General features: G+C 42.4%; 1 protein-coding gene across 1 annotated transcript in view; it reads left to right on the top strand.

The window, feature by feature from the left end:
* TTC24 (tetratricopeptide repeat domain 24) overlaps positions 1 to 22,505 on the top strand; it is a 55,936-nt gene that overhangs the window by 18,622 nt on the left and 14,809 nt on the right. Inside the window, exons 3-9 of the mRNA XM_077464174.1 lie at positions 5,113 to 5,328; positions 6,779 to 6,907; positions 10,745 to 10,866; positions 11,429 to 11,548; positions 15,286 to 15,395; positions 17,519 to 17,643; positions 20,427 to 20,541. Coding sequence (XP_077320300.1) covers positions 5,113 to 5,328; positions 6,779 to 6,907; positions 10,745 to 10,866; positions 11,429 to 11,548; positions 15,286 to 15,395; positions 17,519 to 17,643; positions 20,427 to 20,541 — 937 coding nt within the window. The remainder of the gene's footprint in view (positions 1 to 5,112; positions 5,329 to 6,778; positions 6,908 to 10,744; positions 10,867 to 11,428; positions 11,549 to 15,285; positions 15,396 to 17,518; positions 17,644 to 20,426; positions 20,542 to 22,505) is intronic.

Genomic DNA, 22,505 nt, shown 5'->3' with positions numbered 1-22,505 from the left:
AAGCCTGGCCCCCTTCACCAATGGCCTGTCCTCCTCAGTGATGTTTCAAAGAGGACTGCTTGGTGTTCCTGATGTTCGAGTGTTGGCTCTCCTCCCACTAAGGCAGGCATAAGCCTGCCTTCAGCTGCAGATGTCATTATGTGAAGAAGCCCACCATCTGCAGGGCCAGTGCTACCACTAGGCAAACTAGGCAGCTGCCTAGGGCGCACTGCTGCCTAGGGCGCCCGGCCACTGGTGTTCCTACTCTCTTCTCTCTGCAGCAAGCAGCTAGGTCTCAGCATCAGCAGGCAGCCTCCGCTCCATTTGCACATAGTGTCAGAGGCGCAGTGGCGGCGGAGGACTGTGTCTGTGTCTCCCGAATGAATGGAAGCAAGCAAACATTCATTGATGGGCACTGGTAGGCTGTATTGATGGCACTGGGGAGGCTGCCTTTGATGGGTGCTGGTAGGCTGCATTTTATGGGTGCTTCATTAAAAAGGTGGGGTATACATGGGCAGGGCAAAGGAGGTGGAGTCAGGGGTGGAGTCAAGGGGGCAGCAAAATTAGGTTTCGCCTAGGGTGTCAAAAATCCTTGTACCAGCCCTGACCATCTGCCTTTTTCTCTCAACCTTGTTTTCTCTCAACCAGCTGCCGCAGGTATGAATGTAATACTCCTGCGATTCTGATAGTGAAGGAATTGGAGGTGACCCAAGGTATGAAGGTCCAGGAACTAGGACTGATCTTACAGTAGGTCTGAAGGTCCAGGAACTGGGACTGATTATAGGCTGAAGATCCAGAAACTGGGACTGTTCTTAGGTCTGAAGGTCTAGGAACTGGGACTGATCTTAGGTCTGAACGTCCAGGAACTGGGACTGTTCTTAGGTCTGAACGTCCAGGAACTGGGACTAATCTTAGGTCTGAAGGTCTAGGAACTGGGACTGATCTTAGGTCTGAAGGTCCAGGAACTGGGACTGTTCTTAGGTCTGAAGGTCCAGGAACTGGGACTGTTCTTAGTTCTGAAGGTCCAGGAACTGGGACTAATCTTAGGTCTGAAGGTCCAGGAACTGGGACTGATTATAGGCTGAAGATCCAGAAACTGGGACTGTTCTTAGGTCTGAAGGTCTAGGAACTGGGACTGATCTTAGGTCTGAACGTCCAGGAACTGGGACTGTTCTTAGGTCTGAACGTCCAGGAACTGGGACTAATCTTAGGTCTGAAGGTCTAGGAACTGGGACTGTTCTTAGGTCTGAAGGTCTAGGAACTGGGACTGTTCTTAGGTCTGAACGTCCAGGAACTGGGACTGTTCTTAGGTCTGAACGTCCAGGAACTGGGACTAATCTTAGGTCTGAAGGTCTAGGAACTGGGACTGATCTTAGGTCTGAAGGTCCAGGAACTGGGACTGTTCTTAGGTCTGAAGGTCCAGGAACTGGGACTGTTCTTAGTTCTGAAGGTCCAGGAACTGGGACTAATCTTAGGTCTGAAGGTCCAGGAACTGGGACTGTTCTTAGTTCTGAAGGTCCAGGAACTGGGACTAATCTTAGGTCTGAAGGTCCAGGAGCTGGGACTGATCTTAGGTCTGAAGGTCCAGGAACTTGGGATTGTTCTTAGGTCTGAAGGTCAAGCAACTGGGACTGTTCTTAGGTCTGAAGGTCTAGGACTTGGGGCTGATCTTAGGTCTACAGTGCCCTGTTGTTTACTAGAAGATTGTTTGACCAATGCTGATTAACACCCCGGGGTCTATTTCTAAAGGTTTTCACAGATCTTTGTCCCAAGATTGAATCCAATTAGAAAAATTGGAGAAATCTGTGGGACTCGTGTATGAAAACCTATATAGAATAGACCCCTTAATGTGGAAAATGTTGCTGACCCCTGATTTAAGGTTAGAACTTGAAGTGAGGGGGTTTGGTAGAGTTCTATAGTCAGGTGTGTTGAGATTGAAGGGTTAGGGTTAGGTTTTAGGCTGAGACTTAGGAGTTTTGTTGATGGCTATGGTTCTTCAAAAAAATAGTTTATTTAGCATATCCAAAATTAAACATACAAGACATCAGGTAGGTATTACATCATGTATAGGCAACAAAGAATTCCACAATGATCCAGACAATAGTGTAACCATCAGCAGTCTATGACCACAACGTCCTGAACCTCCAACCCTACCCTGTAACTCAGTATAGTTGCTTTTATTTTTCCTTTGTTTTATTTTTATGTTTTAATAGTAGAGAACAAACAGTTCAACAAACCCCCCAAACTTTCCCTGTAGGAGAAGGAGGTAACCGACCCTCCCTATTCTGTTAGAACCCCCCCCCCCCCCCCTAGAGGTTTCAACATTTATTTTAGAAACCTTGGGCAATGGGATAGAACTTTACGTACCCTACGTTCTTCTAACTTCAATATTCTTGTGTCAGTGCATTGCGTTCATACCCCCACCCTCTGGTGGAACTCTGCCTATGGGGATTACGCTCCTAGGTATAGCCGCAACTCTAGGCCCCTTCTTCCTCCAGTGTGCTCTTGGAGTCCCCCCATCTAAACCATACCTTACTGAATTTTTTGGGGGCACCCCTGGCCTCATACGTCATCCTATATAAAAGTACATCCGCATTTACTACTTTTATCCACATCACTACTGTCAGCTGTTCTCCGTAGATCCAGCGCTGGGCAGCGTGTTGAAGGCTATGGTTAGTTGAGGTCAATGGTTAGGCTTGGGGATTAAGATTAAGTGTAAATTTGTATTAGGTTTTTCCATAGGATAAGTTCTAAACCAGAACATCATATACATCATAATTGGCAGTGGCCTATGGGAGTCAAAATATCCTTCATGTCCAGCTTATTGATGACAAGACTTAGGGCCACTATCAAGGAGCTTTGGTTGGCATGAGAGCCTCTTCTCTCCCAATACAAACCTATAGGAATGCAAAAGCAGCTTGAAACAGGTCAACTGCAGGTAAGAAGGAGGCCAACTGCGGGTCAAATGTACCTTGAAATTATATTTGAATAGTCTCAAAACATCTCAAACTGAGGTCAAAAGCGTGCTACATTAGCAGCCCTAAATCACCACCAACCTCCTGTTCCACCTCATCCCAAAGCCTTCAAACTGTGTTCTCCAAATTTTGACCATCGATCTATACGTTGCAGCCAAAATAAAAACTTATCACCGATAATGTTTTTGCTGACCCAAGGTGCGTTCCCATTTTTCTACTCTTAGCTGGCAGGAGAGGAACCCAGCCTTCTGATGCTGTAGATCAGAGGTCTTCAAATTTTCTAAACAAAGGGCCAGTTTATGTCCTTCAGGCTTTAGGGGGGCCGGAGGGTGGCCATTGGAAGTAGAAAATATCCTGGCATCACTGGTAAACAATGCACCATGTTTGTTATTAAGGGGAGGACTAGTGCCCCATGGTTGGTGTCAGAGGAGGAATAGTGCCCCATCGTTGGTGTCAGTGGGAGAATAATGCCCCATCATTGGTGTCAATAAGGAGAATTGTGCCCCATTGTTAGTGTCAGAGGGAGGAATAGTGCCTCAATTTTAGTGTTAGAGAAAAACAGTGCCCCATCATAGGTGTCAAAGGGAAGAATAGTGCACCATCATTGGTGTCAGTGGGAGGAAAAATACCCGATCATTGGTATCAGAGAGAGGAATAGTGCCCCATCATTGGTGCCAGAGGGAGGAATAGTGCCCCATTATTGGTATCAGTGGGTGGAATAATGCCCCATCTTTGGTATCAGTGGGAGAATAGTGCCTCAATATTGGTGTCATTGAGTTGGTTGGTGTCAGAGGGAGGAATATTGCCCCATCGTTGGTGTCAGTGGGAGAATCGTGCCCCATTATTGGTGTCAATAAGGAGAATTGTGCCCCATTGTTGGTGTCAAAGGGAGGAATAGTGCCTCTTTGTTAGTGTTAGAAGAAAACAGTGCCCCATCATAGCTCTCAAGGGGAAGAATAGTGCACCATCATTGGTGTCAGAGGGAGGAATAGCGCCCCATTGTTGGTGTTAGAGGGAGGAATAGCGCCCCATTGTTGGTGTTAGAGGGAGGAATAGCACCCCATTGTTGGTGTTAGAGGGAGGAATAGCGCCCCATTGTTGGTGTTAGAGGGAGGAATAATGCCCCATTGTTGGTATCAGTGGGAGAATAGTGCCTCATTACTGTTGTCAATGAGGTGAATAGTGCCCCATCAATGGTATCAGAGGGAGGAATAGTGCTCCATTGTTGGTGTCAGATGTAAAATAGTGCTCCATTGTTGATGTTAGAGGGAGAAGAAGTGCCCTATCATTGGTGTCAGAGGGAAGACTAGTGCCCTATTTCTGGCATCAGAGGGAAAATAGAGCCCCATTGTTGGTATCAGAGGGAGAAATAGTGAAATCGTTGATGTCAGTGGGAGAAATAGTGTCCCATCATTGGTGTCAGTGGGTGAAATGGCGCCCCCTCATTGGTGTCACTGGAAGCATAGTGCCCCATTGTTGGTGTCAGTGGGAATAACAGTGCCCCATTGTTGGTGTCAGTGGAAGAAGATGTGCCTCATTATTGGTGCCAGTGGGAGAAATGGTGCCCCATCATTGGTATCAGTGGATAAAATGGTTCCCCAAGGGCCAAAAAAAAGGCAAGCTAAGGGCCACATTCGGCCTGCGGCCCGCAGTTTGGAGACCACTGCTGTACACCATCCTCTTTAAAGTTGAATCCCTTGTGTGTTTAGCGATGGACCTTTCGCACAGCACAGCTGTAAAGAGAGGCTATTGGAGTACTTGTGGACTTCCTGTCTACTTGAACAAGCTCTGATGCTTGCTGAAGCTTTTTCTTTTTTCACGCCATTATCTACACATTCCAGTAACTGCAGGCTGTGAAACCCCCAACAGTCCCGTCGTTTTTGAGAATCTTCAACCACAATGTCCAACACCGACCTTAATTTTTTACAGGCAAACCCTCTGAGATCCCACATCTTCACCAACGTAATATTTGCTTGTGCAACTAAAACGCCTGAACTTATCTGTATTGGGTTGTAGCCACGTGGTTCGTTCTTTGCCTATTTAGCCATAAGGAACATGTGTACCCAATAAAGTGGCCAATGGGTGTATATGACCCTTTTTGGATGCTTGGAAGACGAATTGGAAGTCCTTCTTTAACCCAAGTTCCCTTCTTTTCCAGGCAAGTTGTACAATGACATTGGCCTGAGCTATGCCCAGCTGAAGGTCTTCTCCTTGGCGGTGGAGTGTTTCCAGAAGGCCTTGCCGTTCTGCCAGGAGGATGACATGGATGGAAACAAGGAGGCGGTGGTGTTGCAGAACCTGGGGGCCGCATACAACACCCTGGAACAGTTCGAGGAAGGATTGGACTACCACAGGAGGGCAGCATCACTACACAGTACGATACACTCTAGTAATGATGGACCCACCTGGCCCACAAACAAAAAGTGGGCTGTTTATAAGGGCTCATAAAGGCTTATGCATTAATTTGTGGTGTGTTAATCCTGTTCTGTGTACCAAGAACATTTCCCCTTATTTTCTGTCCCTGAGAGGCAACAGGAAGTTAGAGGAAATCTAAAAAGGGAACTTCCTTCCTTCTTTTATATATATATATATATATATATATATATATATATATATATATACTGTCTTATTGTAAATCATTGATTTTAACTGGAAAATACTACACTTGGCCACTAGATGGAGCTAAGAGTTTTCATACTTAGTGTGTGTGTGTGGTGGCCTCAGCCTGCTCTGCATAGATGTCTATGACGAAGCCTTGATAGGTGGGGTGAAATGCGTCAGTTGGTGTGGCTTGTGAAAAGCAGTCTGAGGCCATCGCACATATATCAATACAAACCGGAACTGGGAAAGTGGCGGTATTTGCTTGTAAAAAAATGAAAAAAAGGTGAAATATTATTATTATTAAGAAGAAGAAGAAAAGATAAATAATAATAATTATTGTTATATTAAACTTTTGATTCGTTTTTGGATGGGGTGCGGAAAAGCTAGACCCTCTGTATGGTTTTTATTGCTGTCTGTCACCCTCTCTGTGACTGGCTTCTGACCATATGAGAAAGGACATGAGGAGAAATCCAAAATTCTAGAATTGTCACCAAAATATAATATGTTATTATAAAAATATATATGACTCATTTATGATATTAATATCATAAATAATAATATTATTGTTGTTGTTAATTAATATAATTATTATCATCATCATCATCATTATTAATATTATTATTATTAATAACATTATTATTATAATCATTATTATTATTAGTAGTAGTATTATTATTATTATTATTATTATTATTAATAATAATAATAATAATAATATTATTATTATTATTATTAATAACGTTATTATTATCATTATTATTATTATTATTATTATTATTATTATTATTAATAATAATAATAATATTATTATTATAATCATCATCATTATTATTATTAATAACATTATTATCATCATCATTATTATTATTAAGATTGCTTATAGATACAATAATAGTTATACAAGTTTGGTGTTTGTTTCAAAAGTATTAAATAATGCAGGACATGTAAATATGAAAAACGTCCACTAGAGGTCACCAAAGTATCCCCAATAGCTGACATGCATTCTCCATAAACATGAGACTTAGTTCAGAATGCAAATGCACCAATCCAGAGCCAGCAATCAGAATTTACCTTTCATTGTTCCATCGGTTTCATGCCAGGTTGCATCTGATTGGTTGGTATTTCTGATTGTTTATCTGAGGTTTATGTGTAGGCAGGCAGGTTACTATGGAGGGATATCAGGTCATGGTCACGGTCAGATGGTGTTGTTGTGTTTATCGCAGGCATGCTTGGTAACCGCAGAGCTCAAGGACAATGTTTTGGCAACCTGGCGTACGCCCTGAGCCAGCTCAGCGACCACGAGGCGGCGGCAGAGAATTACCTCCACTCTCTACAGGCGTTTAAAGACTCAGGTAGGTCTTCTTAGGGTAGCTGTGACACTTAAAGGGGGATTCCAGCTCACGCTGTACTAACTATGGAAACCACCACGCTGTGTGATATATACTGTACATGTCATTTACAGGAAACGTAATCATTTTTTAAAGTGATCTTTCTTTCTCCTAAAAGCCTTTTTAAAGAGAATCCGTAATGAAGGTCAGCAGGAAACGTAGGCATATCTGGTAGCACTCTGGCCATTTTTTCCAGTTCTGGATGAAGTGGAAAAGAGTTCGAACCTCTGTTGTCTTTATGTCCCCGTTAAGGAGATTTCCCCCACTTCCTGTCATCCTGACACCACAGGAAGCAAGGAATTTTTTTTGTTCTGATTATTGGGGTCTTTTTTGTCTTCATTTTACTTTATGGTTGATTTGAGGTCACCGGTCACTTCAAGCTGCTGTGCCGTCCATAATCATTTTTTTGGGGTTTAGAGGTGATATATATATATATAATTTTCTATTTATTTTTATATAAAAAAATGTGAGTACACCCCTCACATTTTTGTAAATATTTTCTTCTCTCTTTTCATGTGACAACACTGAAGAGATGACACTTGTCTACAATGTAAAGTAGTGAGTGTACAGCTTGTATAACAGTGTAAATTTACTGTCCCCTCAAAATAACTCAACACACAGCCATTAATGTCTAAACCGCTGGCAACAAAAGTCAGTACACCCCTAAGTGAAAATGTCCAAATTGGGCACAAAGTGTCAATATTTTGTGTGACCGCCATTATTTTCCAGCATTGCCTTAACCCTCTTGGGCATGGAGGTCACCAGAGCTTCACAGGTTGTCACTGGAGTCCTCTTCCCCTCCTCCATGATGACATCACGGAGCTGGTGGATATTAGAGACCTTGCACTCCTCCACCTTCCATTTGAGGATGCCCCACAGATGATCAATAGGGTTTAGATCTGGAGACATGCTTGGCCAGTCCATCACCTTTACCCTCAGCTTCTTTAGCAAGGCAGTGGTGATCTTGGAGGTGTGTTTGGGGTGGTTATCATGTTGGAATACTACCCTGCGGCCCAGTCTCTGAAGGGAGGGGATCATGCTCTGCTTCAGTATGTCACAGTACATGTTGGCATTCATGGTTCCCTCAATGATCTGTAGCTCCCCAGTGCCGGCAGCACTCATGCAGCCCCAGACCATGACACTCCCACCACCATGCCTGACTGTAGACAAGACACACTTGTCTTTGTCCTCCTCACCTGGTTGCCCCCACACACGCTTGTCACCATCTGAACCAAATACATTTATCTTGGTCTCATCAGACCACAGGACATGGTTCCAGTAATCCATCTCCTTAGTCTGCTTGTTTTCAGCAAACTGTTTGTGGTCTTTCTTGTGCATCATCTTTAGAAGAGGCTTCCTTCTGGGACGACAGCCATGCAGACCAATTTGATGCAGTGTGCGGCGTATGGTCTGAGCACTGACAGGCTGACCCCCCCACCCCTTCAACCTCTGCAGCAATGCTGGCAGCACTCATACGTCTATTTCCCAAAGCCAACTTCTGGATATGACGCTGAGCACGTGACCTCAACTTCTTTGGTGGACCATGGCGAGGCCTGTTCTGAGTGGAACCTGTCCTGTTATACCGTTGTATGGTCTTGGCCACCGTGCTGCAGCTCAGTTTCAGGGTCTTGACAATCTCCTTATAGCCTAGACCATCTTTATGTAGAGCAACAATTATTTTCTTCAGATCCTCAGAGAGTTCTTTGCCATGAGGTGCCATGTTGAACTTCCAGTGATCAGTATGAGAGAGTGAGAGTGATAACACCACATTTAACACACCTGCTCCCCATTCACACCGGAGACCTTGTAACACTAACGAGTCACATGACACCGGGGAGGGAAAATGGCTAATTGGGCCCAATTTGGACATTTTCACTTAGGGGTGTCCTCACTTTTGTTGCCAGCGGTTTAGACACAATGGCTGTGTGTTGAGTTATTTTGAGGGGACAGCAAATTTACATTGTTATACAAGCTGTACACTCACTACTTTACATTGTAGACAAGTGTCATTTCTTCAGTGTTGTCACATGAAAAGATAGAATAAAATATTTACAAAAATGTGAGGGTGTACTTACTTTTGTGAGCTACTGTATATTGCCAACAATTTTTGCAGCACTTTACATACTATTCAATTGACATCAGTCCCTAACCTTGAGAAGCTTACAATCTAAGGTCCCTATCTCACATGTGCACATTTTACACACGCACGCTAGGGTCAATTAATACAGCCAATTAACCTACCCGCACATCTTTAGAGTGTGGAAAGAAATGTGAGAATCCAGAGGAAATCCCACTTTTGTGAGTTACTTTATATAGATATATAGTTGGACATTGGCCCGTTACGTTTAGGACGGGTCCTCTTTAATAACCAGAGGACGGTCCTTCTCAGCTGGTGGTCATACATTGGACATCAGCACGTTACATTTAGGACAGGTCCTCTTTAATAAACAGAGGACGGTCCTTCTCAGCTGGTGGTCATACATTGGGCATCGACACGTTACGTTTAGGACGGGTCCTCTTTAATAACCAGAGGACGGTCCTTCTAAGCTTTTGTGGTCATACATTGGACATCGGCACGTTACGTTTAGGACGGGTCCTCTTTAATAACCAGAGGACGGTCCTTCTCAGCTTGTGGTCATACATTGGACATCGGCCCGTTACGTTTAGGACGGGTCCTCTTTAATAACCAGAGGACAGTCCTTCTCAGCTGGCGGTCATACATTGAACATTGGCGCGTTACGTTTATGAAGGGTCCTCTTTAATAACCAGAGGACGGTCCTTCTAAGCTTTTGTGGTCATACATTGGACATCGGCATGTTACGTTTAGGACGGGTCCTCTTTAATAACCAGAGGACGGTCCTTCTCAGCTTGTGGTCATACATTGGACATTGGTCCGTTACGTTTAGGACGGTTCCTCTTTAATAACCAGAGGACAGTCCTTCTCAGCTGGCGGTCATACATTGAACATTGGCGCGTTACGTTTATGACGGGTCCTCTTTAATAACCAGAGGGTGGTCCTTCTCAGCTGGCGGTCATACATTGAACATCAGCACGTTACATTTAGGACAGGTCCTCTTTAATAACCAGAGGACGGTCCTTCTAAGTTTTTGTGGTCATACATTGGACATCGGCACGTTACATTTAGGACGGGTCCTCTTTAATAACCAGAGGGTGGTCATACATTGGACATCGGCACATTACATTTAGGATGGGACCTCGTTAATAACCAGAGGACGGTCCTTCTCAGCTTGTGGTCATACATTGGACATCGGCATGTTACGTTTAGGACGGGACCTCTTTAATAACCAGAGGACGGTCCTTCTCAGCTTGTGGTCATACATTGGACATCGGCACATTACTTTTAGGACGGGTCCTCTTTAATAACCAGAGGACGGTCCTTCTCAGCTTGTGGTCATACATTGGACATCGGCATGTTACGTTTATGACGGGTCCTCTTTAATAACCAGAGGGTGGTCCTTCTCAGCTGGCGGTCATACATTGAACATCGGCACGTTACATTTAGGACGGGTCCTCTTTAATAACCAGAGGACGGTCCTTCTAAGTTTTTGTGGTCATACATTGGACATCGGCACGTTACATTTAGGACGGGTCCTCTTTAATAACCAGAGGGTGGTCATACATTGGACATCGGCACATTACTTTTAGGACGGGTCCTCTTTAATAACCAGAGAACGGTCCTTCTCAGCTTGTGGTCATACATATTTAGGACGGGTCCTCTTTAAAGACTCTTTGCGCTCTTATTGCTCTTCTCTACTGATCCAGCTTGTTCTCCTCCACCAGATGATGTCCACGGCCAATGGCAGGCATGCGAAGGACTCGGAGCAGCCAAATTCCGTCTGTGCGATCCGGAGAAGGCCGTCCTGTACTACAAGCAGGCCCTGGCCTTAGTCTCCAAAGCCAAGGTTAGATCTCCGCGGCTTGCTTGATAGGACTCTATAAATAATAATGGGCTGGGGGAAAATAGAAAATAAAATATACTCTTGGTATATAAAGCCAAAACTCTTCTTGTTTGTTTTGGTTTTGCATGGAGAGCAGATGGGGGTTAGAACCCCTGTCAGGTTTTTTATTGCTCCCCTCTGGGGAAGATTCAACCCTCTCTGTCTGTCCTGGTGACCCTTGGCACTGGGACTGAATGTGATGGGAAATCCAAAAGATGTTAGGGTTGTCACCAGGACAGGAAGAGAGGTAAAAGTTTATGATGGGCGACACCAGTTCTGGTGGCAACCAAGGATTTTCCTCGCTTTGGAGGGACCTTTCACCAGGAAGTGACGGGAAGTCTCCCCCCCCCCAGTGAGGACACCTGTTCCGGTGACAACGAAGAGGTGACTTCCCCTAACGTTGGGGAGACCTGCTCTCACTTCCTGTTGTGTATCTGGGACAACGGAAAATCAGATATTAATGTGCGTGGATAGCTTAAGGTCACCTGGTTTATGGTCAGACTGATTCCAAAGTGTTCTGTTGCAGGAAGCCTCCAACGACGCGCAGGAGAGAATCGTGAACAAGCTGACCGACGCACTTCAGTACAAACTGTCCTTCAACAGACACCCCATTCAGGGCGGAGCCATACCACCACCCGTGCCACTGGTAAATCTCTCAAAAAAATACAACTACTAAACAATGTTTGTCTATGAGTGTGTGTGTGTGTATGTATGTATATGTGTGTATGTATGTATATGTATATGTATATATGTATATATATATATATATATATATATATATATACACACACACACATATATATATATATATACTATATATATATATATATACTATATATATATATATATATATATATATATATATATATATATAAAGATAGATAGGTAGATAGATAGATAGATAAATAGATAGTGAAAGTGCATGGGCAAATGGGGCAAAAAAATGAATGTAAATAAGCGATATCCTGCACTGTTCGAATGTAAATTATTAATTTTATATGGGAAAATATTGCATTTGCCCACTAGGTAGCGCTAAGTAAGTATTATAGAAATTTTCTATAATGCTTATTTCCATCTAGTGGCCAAATTTGGTATTTTCTCTATTCATAAAGCAGTGGTATGGCCTTTCCAAACAAAGCATACCAATGGGTGCATTTTTTTTCCCTCATAGCTCTTCCCCCCTGGTGAAAGTGCGTGTCCAAGTGGGGCAAAAAAAATAAATAAGAAAAAATTAAATAAATAGGCGAGATCCTGCACTGTTCGAATGTAAATCATTGATCTTAAAAGGGGAAATTCTGCATTTGGCCACTAGATGGAGCTAAAGTATTAGAGACGATTGCTGTAATGCTTAGCTCCATCTACTGGCCAAATGGGGTGTTTTCCATTTAAAATCAATTATTTACATTCAGGCAGCACAGGTCATAGCCTATTTACATTTTTTTTTTTGTTTTTTTGCAAATTATTTCTAAATCAACCCCCAAGAGTATAAATCATTCATTTTAAATATGAAATACCACTTTGGGCTCTAGACGGAACTCCTAGCTCCATCTAGTGGCCAAGTATAGTATTTTCCAGTTAAAATCAATGATTTACAATAAGACAGCATAGAAAAAAAAAATATATATATATATATATATATATATATATATATATATATATATATAATTCTATTAATATAAATGCATATGATAGATAATCGATTTATCATGAATGGAATATAAACTAAAATAATATAATATAAACTAAAATAATATAATATATATATATATATATATATATATATATATATATTATAAATCTAGTAATATAAATTAATATTACAGAAAATTTATTTATTATAAATTGAATATAATAAAGCTATATAATATAATAAAATATATGAATATAAGTATATATATTATAATTTTATTAATATAAACTCATATTATATATAATTGATTTATCGTGAATGGAATATAATATGAAATAATCTAATATAAACTAAAATAATATAATATAGATATATATATTATAAATATATTAATATAAATGAATATTATAGATAATTGATTTATCGTGAATGGAATATAATATGAAATAATATAATATAAACTTAAATAATATACTATAATATAATATAGATATATGTATTATAAATATATTAATATAAATGAATATTACAGAAATGTATTTATTATAAATGGAATATAATAAAAAACTATATAATATAAATATATATATATATTATAATTCTATTAATATAAACTCATATTATAGATAATTTATCATGAATGGAATATAATATGAAATAATCAAATATAAACTAAAATAATATAATATTTTATATATATATATATATGTGTGTGTGTGTGTGTGTGTGTGTGTGTGTGTGTGTGTGTGTGTGTGTGTGTGTGTGTGTGTGTGTGTGTGTGTGTGTGTATATATATATATATATATATATATATATATATATATATATTTATATATATATTATAAATCTATTAATATAAATTAATATTACAGAAAATGTATTTATTATGAATGGAATATAATAAAAAAAAAACTATATAATATAATATAATATAATATGAATATATATAATATAATTCTATTAAAATAAATGAATATTATAGATAATTGATTTATCGTGAATGGAATATAATATGAAATAATCTAATATAAACTAAAATAATATAATATAGATATATATATTATAATTATATTAATATAAATGAATATTATAGATAATTGATTTATCGTGAATGAAATATAATATGAAATAATCGAATATAAACTTAAATAATATAATATAGATATATATATTAAAAATCTATTAATATAAATGAATATTACAGAAAATGTATTTATTATAAATGGAATATAATAAAAATAATAATTGATTTATTGTGAATGCAATATAATTTAAAGTAATATAAATGTATATATTTCTATAAATTAATATGATAGATAATTGATTTATTATAAATAAAATGATATAAATATATAAATTATAATTCTATTAATATAAGTTCGTATTATAAATAATTGATTTATCATGAATGTAATATAATATACAATAATATAATAATAAAATATAATATAATATAAATATATATATTAGGAATCAGCTAATATAAATTAATATTATAGGCAATGCATTTATTATAAATTGATTAATTGAAGGCTATCAGAATTGTATTTATATTACATAAAACTATTCACAGAATAGTTTTGTTTTTTGTTTTTTCCCATGTAGAATATAATTTTTCAATGGGCCAGCATGTGTCTCTCGATGGATGGCTGCACTGTGTGTGGTGAACACAATCCCGTCCATCTTATCAGTTCCGTCCTCCATTCCTGAGCACAGCCTTGGAACCCAATCTACAGAACACAACTCCCGATTAAAGTCGAATTATTCATAGACAATTGATACAGCTAATCTTAGAAATAACAGCACGTTTTATTTTCATCGCAAACTTAGAATAAAGCAGATTCAAACCCTAAGTAAAATGATTTAGAGCTCTTCTCAGACTGCTGATCTCCTGCAGCCTTTTTACAGCCACTTCCCGCCTGCGTGCCTCCTCAGCAATGAATGGCTGCCTGCCATTTCTCAGGGCGGGTTTCCTGATGGTGACAACAGTAGGGACCAGTGTGTGTTGAAACAGCCACTTGTAGTCTCCGTAATGACAGGGTGACAACGCAGGAACACAATTAGGAGACGGGGACAGAGGGTTGTCACCCTATAACAGGAAGTGCCTGAACAAGGACCTCCGTGGCGGGGATTATTTTAATGAAAGCTGCAGATTTACAAAGACTGAGGGCCTCAAAACCCAACTCCATCCATTTTTTTTTTTTTATTATTCGTTTAGGATAAAGAGGGAAAGGGTTATGCAGTATTTATATTATTATTTCTGTCTGTGACCCCCTCACTGGGGAATTTGCATGCTTCCTGTCCCTGTGACACCATACCAAGGGAGGTGTCACCAGGACAGGAGAGTTTAGACCTCCTGATCCTTCCTCATTCTGCTAAGACTGTGTTATAGGTGGAGTTTGGGCTTCATGTTTTAGATTGTTGGGTCAGGGGTTGGATGTGAGCTGCCTTGAAAATAAATGATTTATATACCCCCTCCCCCCCCCCAGCAATAGGAGTGCTGTGCCCAGCTTGTGTGCAGTCCTTGACAAGCCTCCAGTGCCCCACTAAGCCCGCTAGTTGTAGACGAGAGGGCGGAGTCTGCAGCGGGTCGGCTGTCATTCTCTAAGAGCCAGACGGAGGCAGACTCCGCCCACTCTGCAGCTTGCAGACATAGCGGGACCCTCCTAATCGAAATCAGGCTGTCAATGCCCGGTGGAGGCCGTGGCCGTGCAAAACTGCGACTGGTTGAGAAATATGTTTGTCGTTTGTAGAGAGGATCCACCGGCCAGATTCTCCGGGGGAACTCCATAAGGCGATCCACGAGGACTAACCACGAATACGCCAACATAACGCAGATGTTTCCTCCTCAGGAGATCCGACCGTGAGTAGATAATGTGGGGGTGGTGTGGGGGGGGGGGGGGTGCCGTACCTAATAGAAAATAGGAAGAAGGCGCACCAGCCTCGTGCATTGCCGACACAAAAACGTTTCATAAATATCAATAAAATAGTCCATTGTACTCACAAAGCGAGAAAAATTCACAAGCTTAAAACACAATCGCCGCCGGATGTGTATTGGTCGGATGGGTGCAGGTTTCAGGGGACGTGCCCTCTTCATCAGAGATATCCAAGGAATGCTTTTTTTTTTTTAAGCGTTTTCGATGCTTCGGTCATTTTTTTTTTTTCTTTTAAGCTTTAATAAAGCTTGTCAAATGCCCCGTGTGTGTTGATTTCTGATTTGTTTTAAAGAGGCCAGGTATTACCACGGCTCAGTAGTACCCTCACTCAGCAGATCCTCATCTTGATAATACCCCTGGTAAGCCGATCCAAGGCTCATTGGTACCCTCATTCGGCAGATCCCCCGCTCAGTAGTAACTCCCAGCTTTGCTGATCCCCCTCTCAGTAGTAACTCCCTGCTCTGCTGATCCCCCTCTCAGTAGTAACTCCCAGCTCTGCTGATCCCCCTCTCAGTAGTAACTCCCAGCTCCGCTGATCCCCCTCTCAGTAGTAACTCCCAGCTCTGCTGATCCCCCTCTCAGTAGTAACTCCCAGCTCTGCTGATCCCCCTCTCAGTAGTAACCCCCATCTCTGCTTATCCCCCACTCAGTAGTAACCCCCATCTCTGCTGAACCCCCACTCAGTAAAAGCCCCCAGCTCTGCTAATCACCCACTCAGTAATAACCCCCATCTCTGCTGATCCAGGCTCAGTAGTAACCCCCAGCTCTGCTAATCACCCACTCAGTAATAACCCCCAGCTCTGCTGATCCCCCACTCAGTAATAGCCCCCAGCTCTGCTAATCCCCCACTCAGTAGTAACCCCCAGCTCTGCTAATCCCCCACTCAGTAGTAACTCCCAGCTCTGCTAATCCCCCACTCAGTAGTAACTCCCAGCTCTGCTAATCCCCCACTCAGTAGTAACTCCCAGTTCTGCTAATCCCACACTCAGTAGTAACTCCCAGCTCTGCTAATCCCACACTCAGCAGTAACTCCCAGTTCTGCTAATCCCCCACTCAGTAGTAACTCCCAGCTCTGCTAATCCCCCACTCAGTAATAACCCCCAGCTCTGCTAATCCCACACTCAGTAGTAACTCCCAGCTCTGCTAATCCCACACTCAGTAGTAAACCCCAGCTCTGCTGATCACCCACTCAGTAATAGCCCCCAGATCTGCTAACCCCACACTCAGTAGTAACCCTAAACTCTGCTAATCCCCCACTCAGTTTTAACCCCCAGCTCTGCTAATCCCCCACTCAGTAATAACCCCCAGTTCTGCTAATCCCACACTCAGTAGTAACCCCCAGCTCTGCTAATCATCCACTCAGTAGTAACTGCCAGCTCTGCTAATCCCACACTCAGTAGTAAACCCCAGCTCTGCTGATCACCCACTCAGTAATAGCCCCCAGATCTGCTAACCCCACACTCAGTAGTAACCCCCAGCTCTGCTAATCCCCCACTCAGTAATAACCCCCAGCTTTACTAAACCCACACTCAGTAATAACCCCCAGCTCTGCTAATCCCACACTCAGTAGTAACCCCCAGCTCTGATAATACCCCACTCAGTAGTAACCCCCAGCTCTGCTAATCCCCCACTCAGTAGTAACCCCCAGCTCTGCTAATCTCACACTCAGTAGTAACCCCCATCTCTGCTGATCACCCACTCAGTAATAGCCCCCAGCTCTGCTAACCCCACACTCATTAGTAACCCCCATCTCTGCTAATCTCACACTCAGTAGTAACCCCCATCTCTGCTGATCCCACACTCAGTAGTAACCCCCAGCCCTGCTGATCCCACACTCAGTAGTAACCCCCAGCTCTGCTAATCCCCCACTCAGTAGTAACCCCCATCTCTGCTGATCCCACACTCAGTAGTAACCCCCAGCTCTGCTGATCCCCCACAGGGGCTCCAACATGGGCTTAGATAACCTGAAAGAAAAGAACCAAATTATAAATGAGAGTTTTCCTGAGCCCTCTGAATTCTCACCTTGCCTCTTGATTGACTATTCCTATAGGTCTCGAAGAAAATCCCAACATGTAAGTCGTTCTGCTCAACCGCTGGAAGAACTGTACGCAACTATAAAGACCAGAGAGACTACAAGAGTCAACGGGCAGCCATCTTTGAAGAGTAAGGTGTCAGGTGGGCGATGTGTTTTTATAGTAGACTCAATATGCTGCTGTTTATAATCTACAAAGCTCCAGTGCTTACACTACAGTCTTACATTTCAGGGGTGCAATTTTCTAATTTGCTTGTATTCTCTCCCTGTCAGAGCAGACTTGTATGGCTGTGGGGTCCCCAAAGAGGCTGTCTGATCTCCTGCCTGAGCTCAGTGCTGATTGCAGGCACTCATAAAACCTCCTGAACTTACACTACACTTTTACCTATTAGGGATTTCAATTTTATCAATCACTTGTATTCTCTCCCTGTTGGAGCAGGCTCGTCAGACTGAGTACCGGGCTGTGAGTTTCCCAAAAAGGCTGTCCTATCTCCTGCCTGAGCTCAGTGCTGATTAAAGACACTCATAAAACCCTTTGTATGTACAGTAAACTCTTACCTATCAGGGATTGAGATTTTATCATTCACTTGTATTCTCTCCCTGTCGGAGCAGGCTTGTCAGGCTGAGTATTGGGCTGTGAGGTCCCCAAAAAGGCTGTCCTATCTCCTCCCTGTGCTCAGTGCCGATTCCAGATGCTCATAACACCTCCTGTAGTTATTGTACATTACACTCCTATTTTGAGATTTTATCATTCACTTGTATTCCCTCCCTGTCAGAGCAGGCTTATCAGGTTTAGTATCTGGCTGTAAGGTCCTCATTGTTGCTGTCCTATCTCCTGCCAGAGCTCCGTATTGATTGCAGACACTTATAAAACCCTTTGTACTTACACTACACTGTTTCCTCTTAGGGATTGAGATTTTACCAATTACTTGTATTCCCTCCCAGTCAGTGCAAGCTTGTCAGGCTTGGTATCCGGCTGCAAGGTCCTCATAGAGGCTGTCCTATCCCCTGCCTGAGCTCAGTGCAGATTGAAGACACTCATAAAACCCCTTGTAGTAACAGTACACTCTTACATTGAAATGTTATCATTCACTTGTATTCTCCCCCTGTCAGAGCAGGCTTTTCAGGCTTAGTATCTGGCTGTAAGGTCCTCATAGTTGCTGTCCTATCTCCTGCCTGAGCTCAGTGCTGATTGAAGACACTTATTAAAGTTTTCTGTACTTACACTACACTCTTACCTATCAGGGATTCAGATTTGCGCATTCACTTGTATTTTCTCCCAGTCTGAGCTCCTTGTCAGGCTGAGTAGAAAGCTGTAAGGTCCTCATAGATGCTATCTACTCTCGTGCCTGAGCTCAGAGCTGATTCAAGACACTCAAAAACTTTCTGTACTTATCAGGGATTGAAATGTACTCATTCACTTGTATTCTCTCCCTGTTGGAGCAGGCTTGTTAGGCTGAATGTCAGGTTGTTAGGTCCTCATAGAGGGTGTGTGCTGTCTCCTGCCTGAGCACAGTGCTGATTGCAGACACTCAAAAAACTTCTGTACTTGCATTACACTCTTACCTATCAGGGATTCAAATGTACTCATTCACTTGTATTCTCTCCCTGTTGGAGCAGGCTTGTTGGGCTGAGTGTCGGGTTGTTATGCCCTCATAGAGGGTGTGCTGTCTTCTGCCTCAGCTCAATGCTGATTGAAGACACTCGAAAACCTTCTGTACTTACACTACACTCTTACCTATCAGGGATTGAAATGTACTCATTCACTTGTATTCTCTCCCTGTTGGTGCAGACTTGTTGGGCTGAGTGTCGGGTTGTTAGGTCCTCATAGAGGGTGTGCTCTCTTCTGCCTGAGCAGAGTGTTTATTAAAGAAACGTATAAAACCTTTTGTATTCACCTTATACTCTTACCGATCGGGGATTGAGATTTGCTCATTCACCTGTATTCTCTCCCTATCAGAGCAGGCTTGTTGGGCTGAGTATTAAGCTGTAAGGTCCTAATAGAGGCTTTCCGGTCTCCTGCCTGAGCGCAGTGCTGATTGCAGACACTCATAAAACTCCTGTACTTGCACTACACTCTTACCTATCAGGGATTGAGATTCTCTCATTCGCTTGTATTCTCTCCCTATCAGCAGGCTTCTCAGACTTAAGCAAGCCATACATTATCCAATTTTCTTTCATTTAACCACATGTTGAAGGAAATAAAATTGCTCGATTATCCCACCAACACAGTGGTAATGGGGGGGAATTCCTCCTTTAAATGCAAACATTTGCTGCTGTGTGGATGTCTTAAGTATTCGCACAGGCACCATGAACATTTGCTGTATTGTCTGTCATATGATTCTGCTATGATCATCAGCTCCATCTAGTGGCCATAATGCGGTATTGGTTTTATTGGGTTATTTCAGGAAAATACCACATTATGGCCACTAGATGGCGCTGATGATCATAGAAGAATGCTTAAGACATCCACACAGAGGATTTATTATACAGTAGATTTAGACAAAGATTTTTATGGTAATGAATGATCTATGCAAAAGAACGTTAAAGTTGGAGTGTTCCTTTAATCCTCTTTTTTTTTTTTTTTTTTTTTTGGGTAAGTGGATGCCACAGGATGTACACAGTGGCAGGTGCATAAAAAAAAAAAAACGTAGCACCTATCTCATTTTCCTTTAAATGCCCCTCTTTCCTCCGCCGCCCCTTAAAGTGTAGCAGAGCAATCTTCCCAGTAGCAATTTAGAGATAAAATCGCGTGATTGTTATCTTTCGCAGCGAGCCGTAACATGCATTCACGTCGCACCTGCATTGTGTTTTTATTTTGCTGCTGCCTCATTCTCACTTGGTCCCCCCCCCCCCCCCCCCCCCGGACATGATGTGCGGCGTACAATTGGAACAGCTGTTGAGGGTCTTTTGTTTTGTCTTGCAGACATTGGAGGAGAGGAGGAGGAGCCCGACACCCTCACAGTGGTCACTAATGAGTTTTCCGAAGACTGCGAACAGTCGGACGCGGCCTGCGCCAGGAATTATCCGCATGCCAACAGGTAATTGGCCCAGATGTAGTCGCCCGCCACTTCCTAATTATGCAGATTATATTCCATCCATGGAGCTTTTGTGTGACAATTCCAATGTGCAGCAGAGCTCCAAAAGTGAAAAATAACGCTCATGTGATAATAGATGTTCTGATATATCAGAGAAACATTTGTATATTTCATTCTCAGAATGCAAATAAATATCACAAAATTGACCTAATATAAACTGTATAAGTCTCATATAATCAATTATGTCCAGGGGTGTAGATAAGGAGGGGGTCAGGGGGGTCCAAATCCCCCAAAGCGTCCGCTGGACATCCCAGCACAGGAGTCAGTGCTGACAGCCGTGATGGGCACCTGTCAGTCAGCCTGTCAGCTCAGAGCAAGGGAGGTTGCTCCTCCCCAGCTCCAGTCACATGACCAGATGAAGAAGAACAGCTTTTACTCTGAGCTATGCTGGTCTGGTAAATGTATTTTATAGGGAGGGGAGAGAAGTACTGTACAAGTACTGAGGAGGGAGAGCTTACGTCTGACCCCTACACTCTATGTGTTACACACTCCTGACCCCTGTACTATGTATGTAACACACTCCTGATGCCTGTATTCTGTACATTACACACTCCTGACCTCTGTACTCTGTGTGTTACACACTCCTGACCTCTGTACTCTGTGTGTTTGCACACTTCGGACCCCTGTACTTTGTATGTTACATACTCTTGACCCCTGTACTCTGTTAGACACTCCTGACACCTGCACTGTGTGTTAACTAACATCTGCACTGTGTATGTTACACACTCCGAAATCCTTGTTCTCATTCCTGACCCCTGTACTCTGTAAGTTACACACTCCTGATCCCTGTATTATGTACGTTACACACTCCTGACCCCTGTATTCTGTACGTTACACACTCCTGACCCCTGTATTCTGTATGTTACACATTCCTGACCCCTGTATTCTGTACATTACACTTTCCTGACCTCTGTACTTTCTAAATTACACTCTCCTGACCCCAGTGCTCTGTACATTACACACTCCTGACCCCTGTATTCTGTAAGTTACACACTCCTGACCCCTGTATTCTGTACATTACACACTCCTGTCCCCTGTATTCTGTACATTACACTCTCCTGACCTCTGTACTTTCTAAATTACACACTCCTGACCCCTGTACTGTTTATATTACCCACTTCCAACCCCTGATCTCTCAATTGATCAACAACTGACCCCTGTATTCTGTGTGTTACACACTCCTGACCCCTGTACTCTGTGTGTTACCTACTCCTGACACCAGCACTATGTATGTTACACTCTCCTGACCCCTGTACTGTGTATGTTACCAACTTCTGACTCCTGTACTGTGTTCGTTACCAACTTCTGACCCCTGATCCCTTTATGTGAGCCACTCATGACCCCTGTGCTCTGTACATTACCTACTCCTGACACCAGCACTATGTATATTACACACTCCTGACCCCTGTACTGTGTACATTACCAACTTCTGACCCCTGTACTGTGTGCGTTACCAACTTCTGACCCCCGTACTGTGTGCGTTACCAACTTCTGACCCCCGTACTGTGTATATTACCAACTTCTGACCCCTGTACTGTGTATATTACCAACTTCTGACCCCTGATCCCTTTATGTGAGCCACTCCTGACCCCTGTACTTTGTACGTTATACTCCTCACCCCTGTACTTTACACATTCCTGATTCCTGTGCTCTGTACTTTACACACTCCTGACCCCTGTGCTCTGTACATTACCTACTCCTGACACCAGCACTATGTATATTACACACTCCTGTCCCCTGTACTGTGTATTGTTAGGTGTGACCTCAACAAGTCACCTATTTGTCAGGTTATGTTACCGTTTCCCAATTGTTAGTTAGAGTTCTTATCCAAGCAAAGAGACACGGAGATATTATTCAGTATTTCTGCTCAGAAGTCCGTCGTTAACTCTGACTGTCTCTGACTGACT

This window comes from Lithobates pipiens, unplaced genomic scaffold, assembly GCF_037356315.1.
Source record: "Lithobates pipiens isolate NorthernLeopardFrog02 unplaced genomic scaffold, aLitPip1_a1.2 Scaffold_30, whole genome shotgun sequence".
Taxonomy (NCBI): Eukaryota; Metazoa; Chordata; class Amphibia; order Anura; family Ranidae; genus Lithobates; species Lithobates pipiens.
Note: the sequence above shows the minus strand (reverse complement) of the source record. Positions and strands in the feature narration are given on the sequence as shown.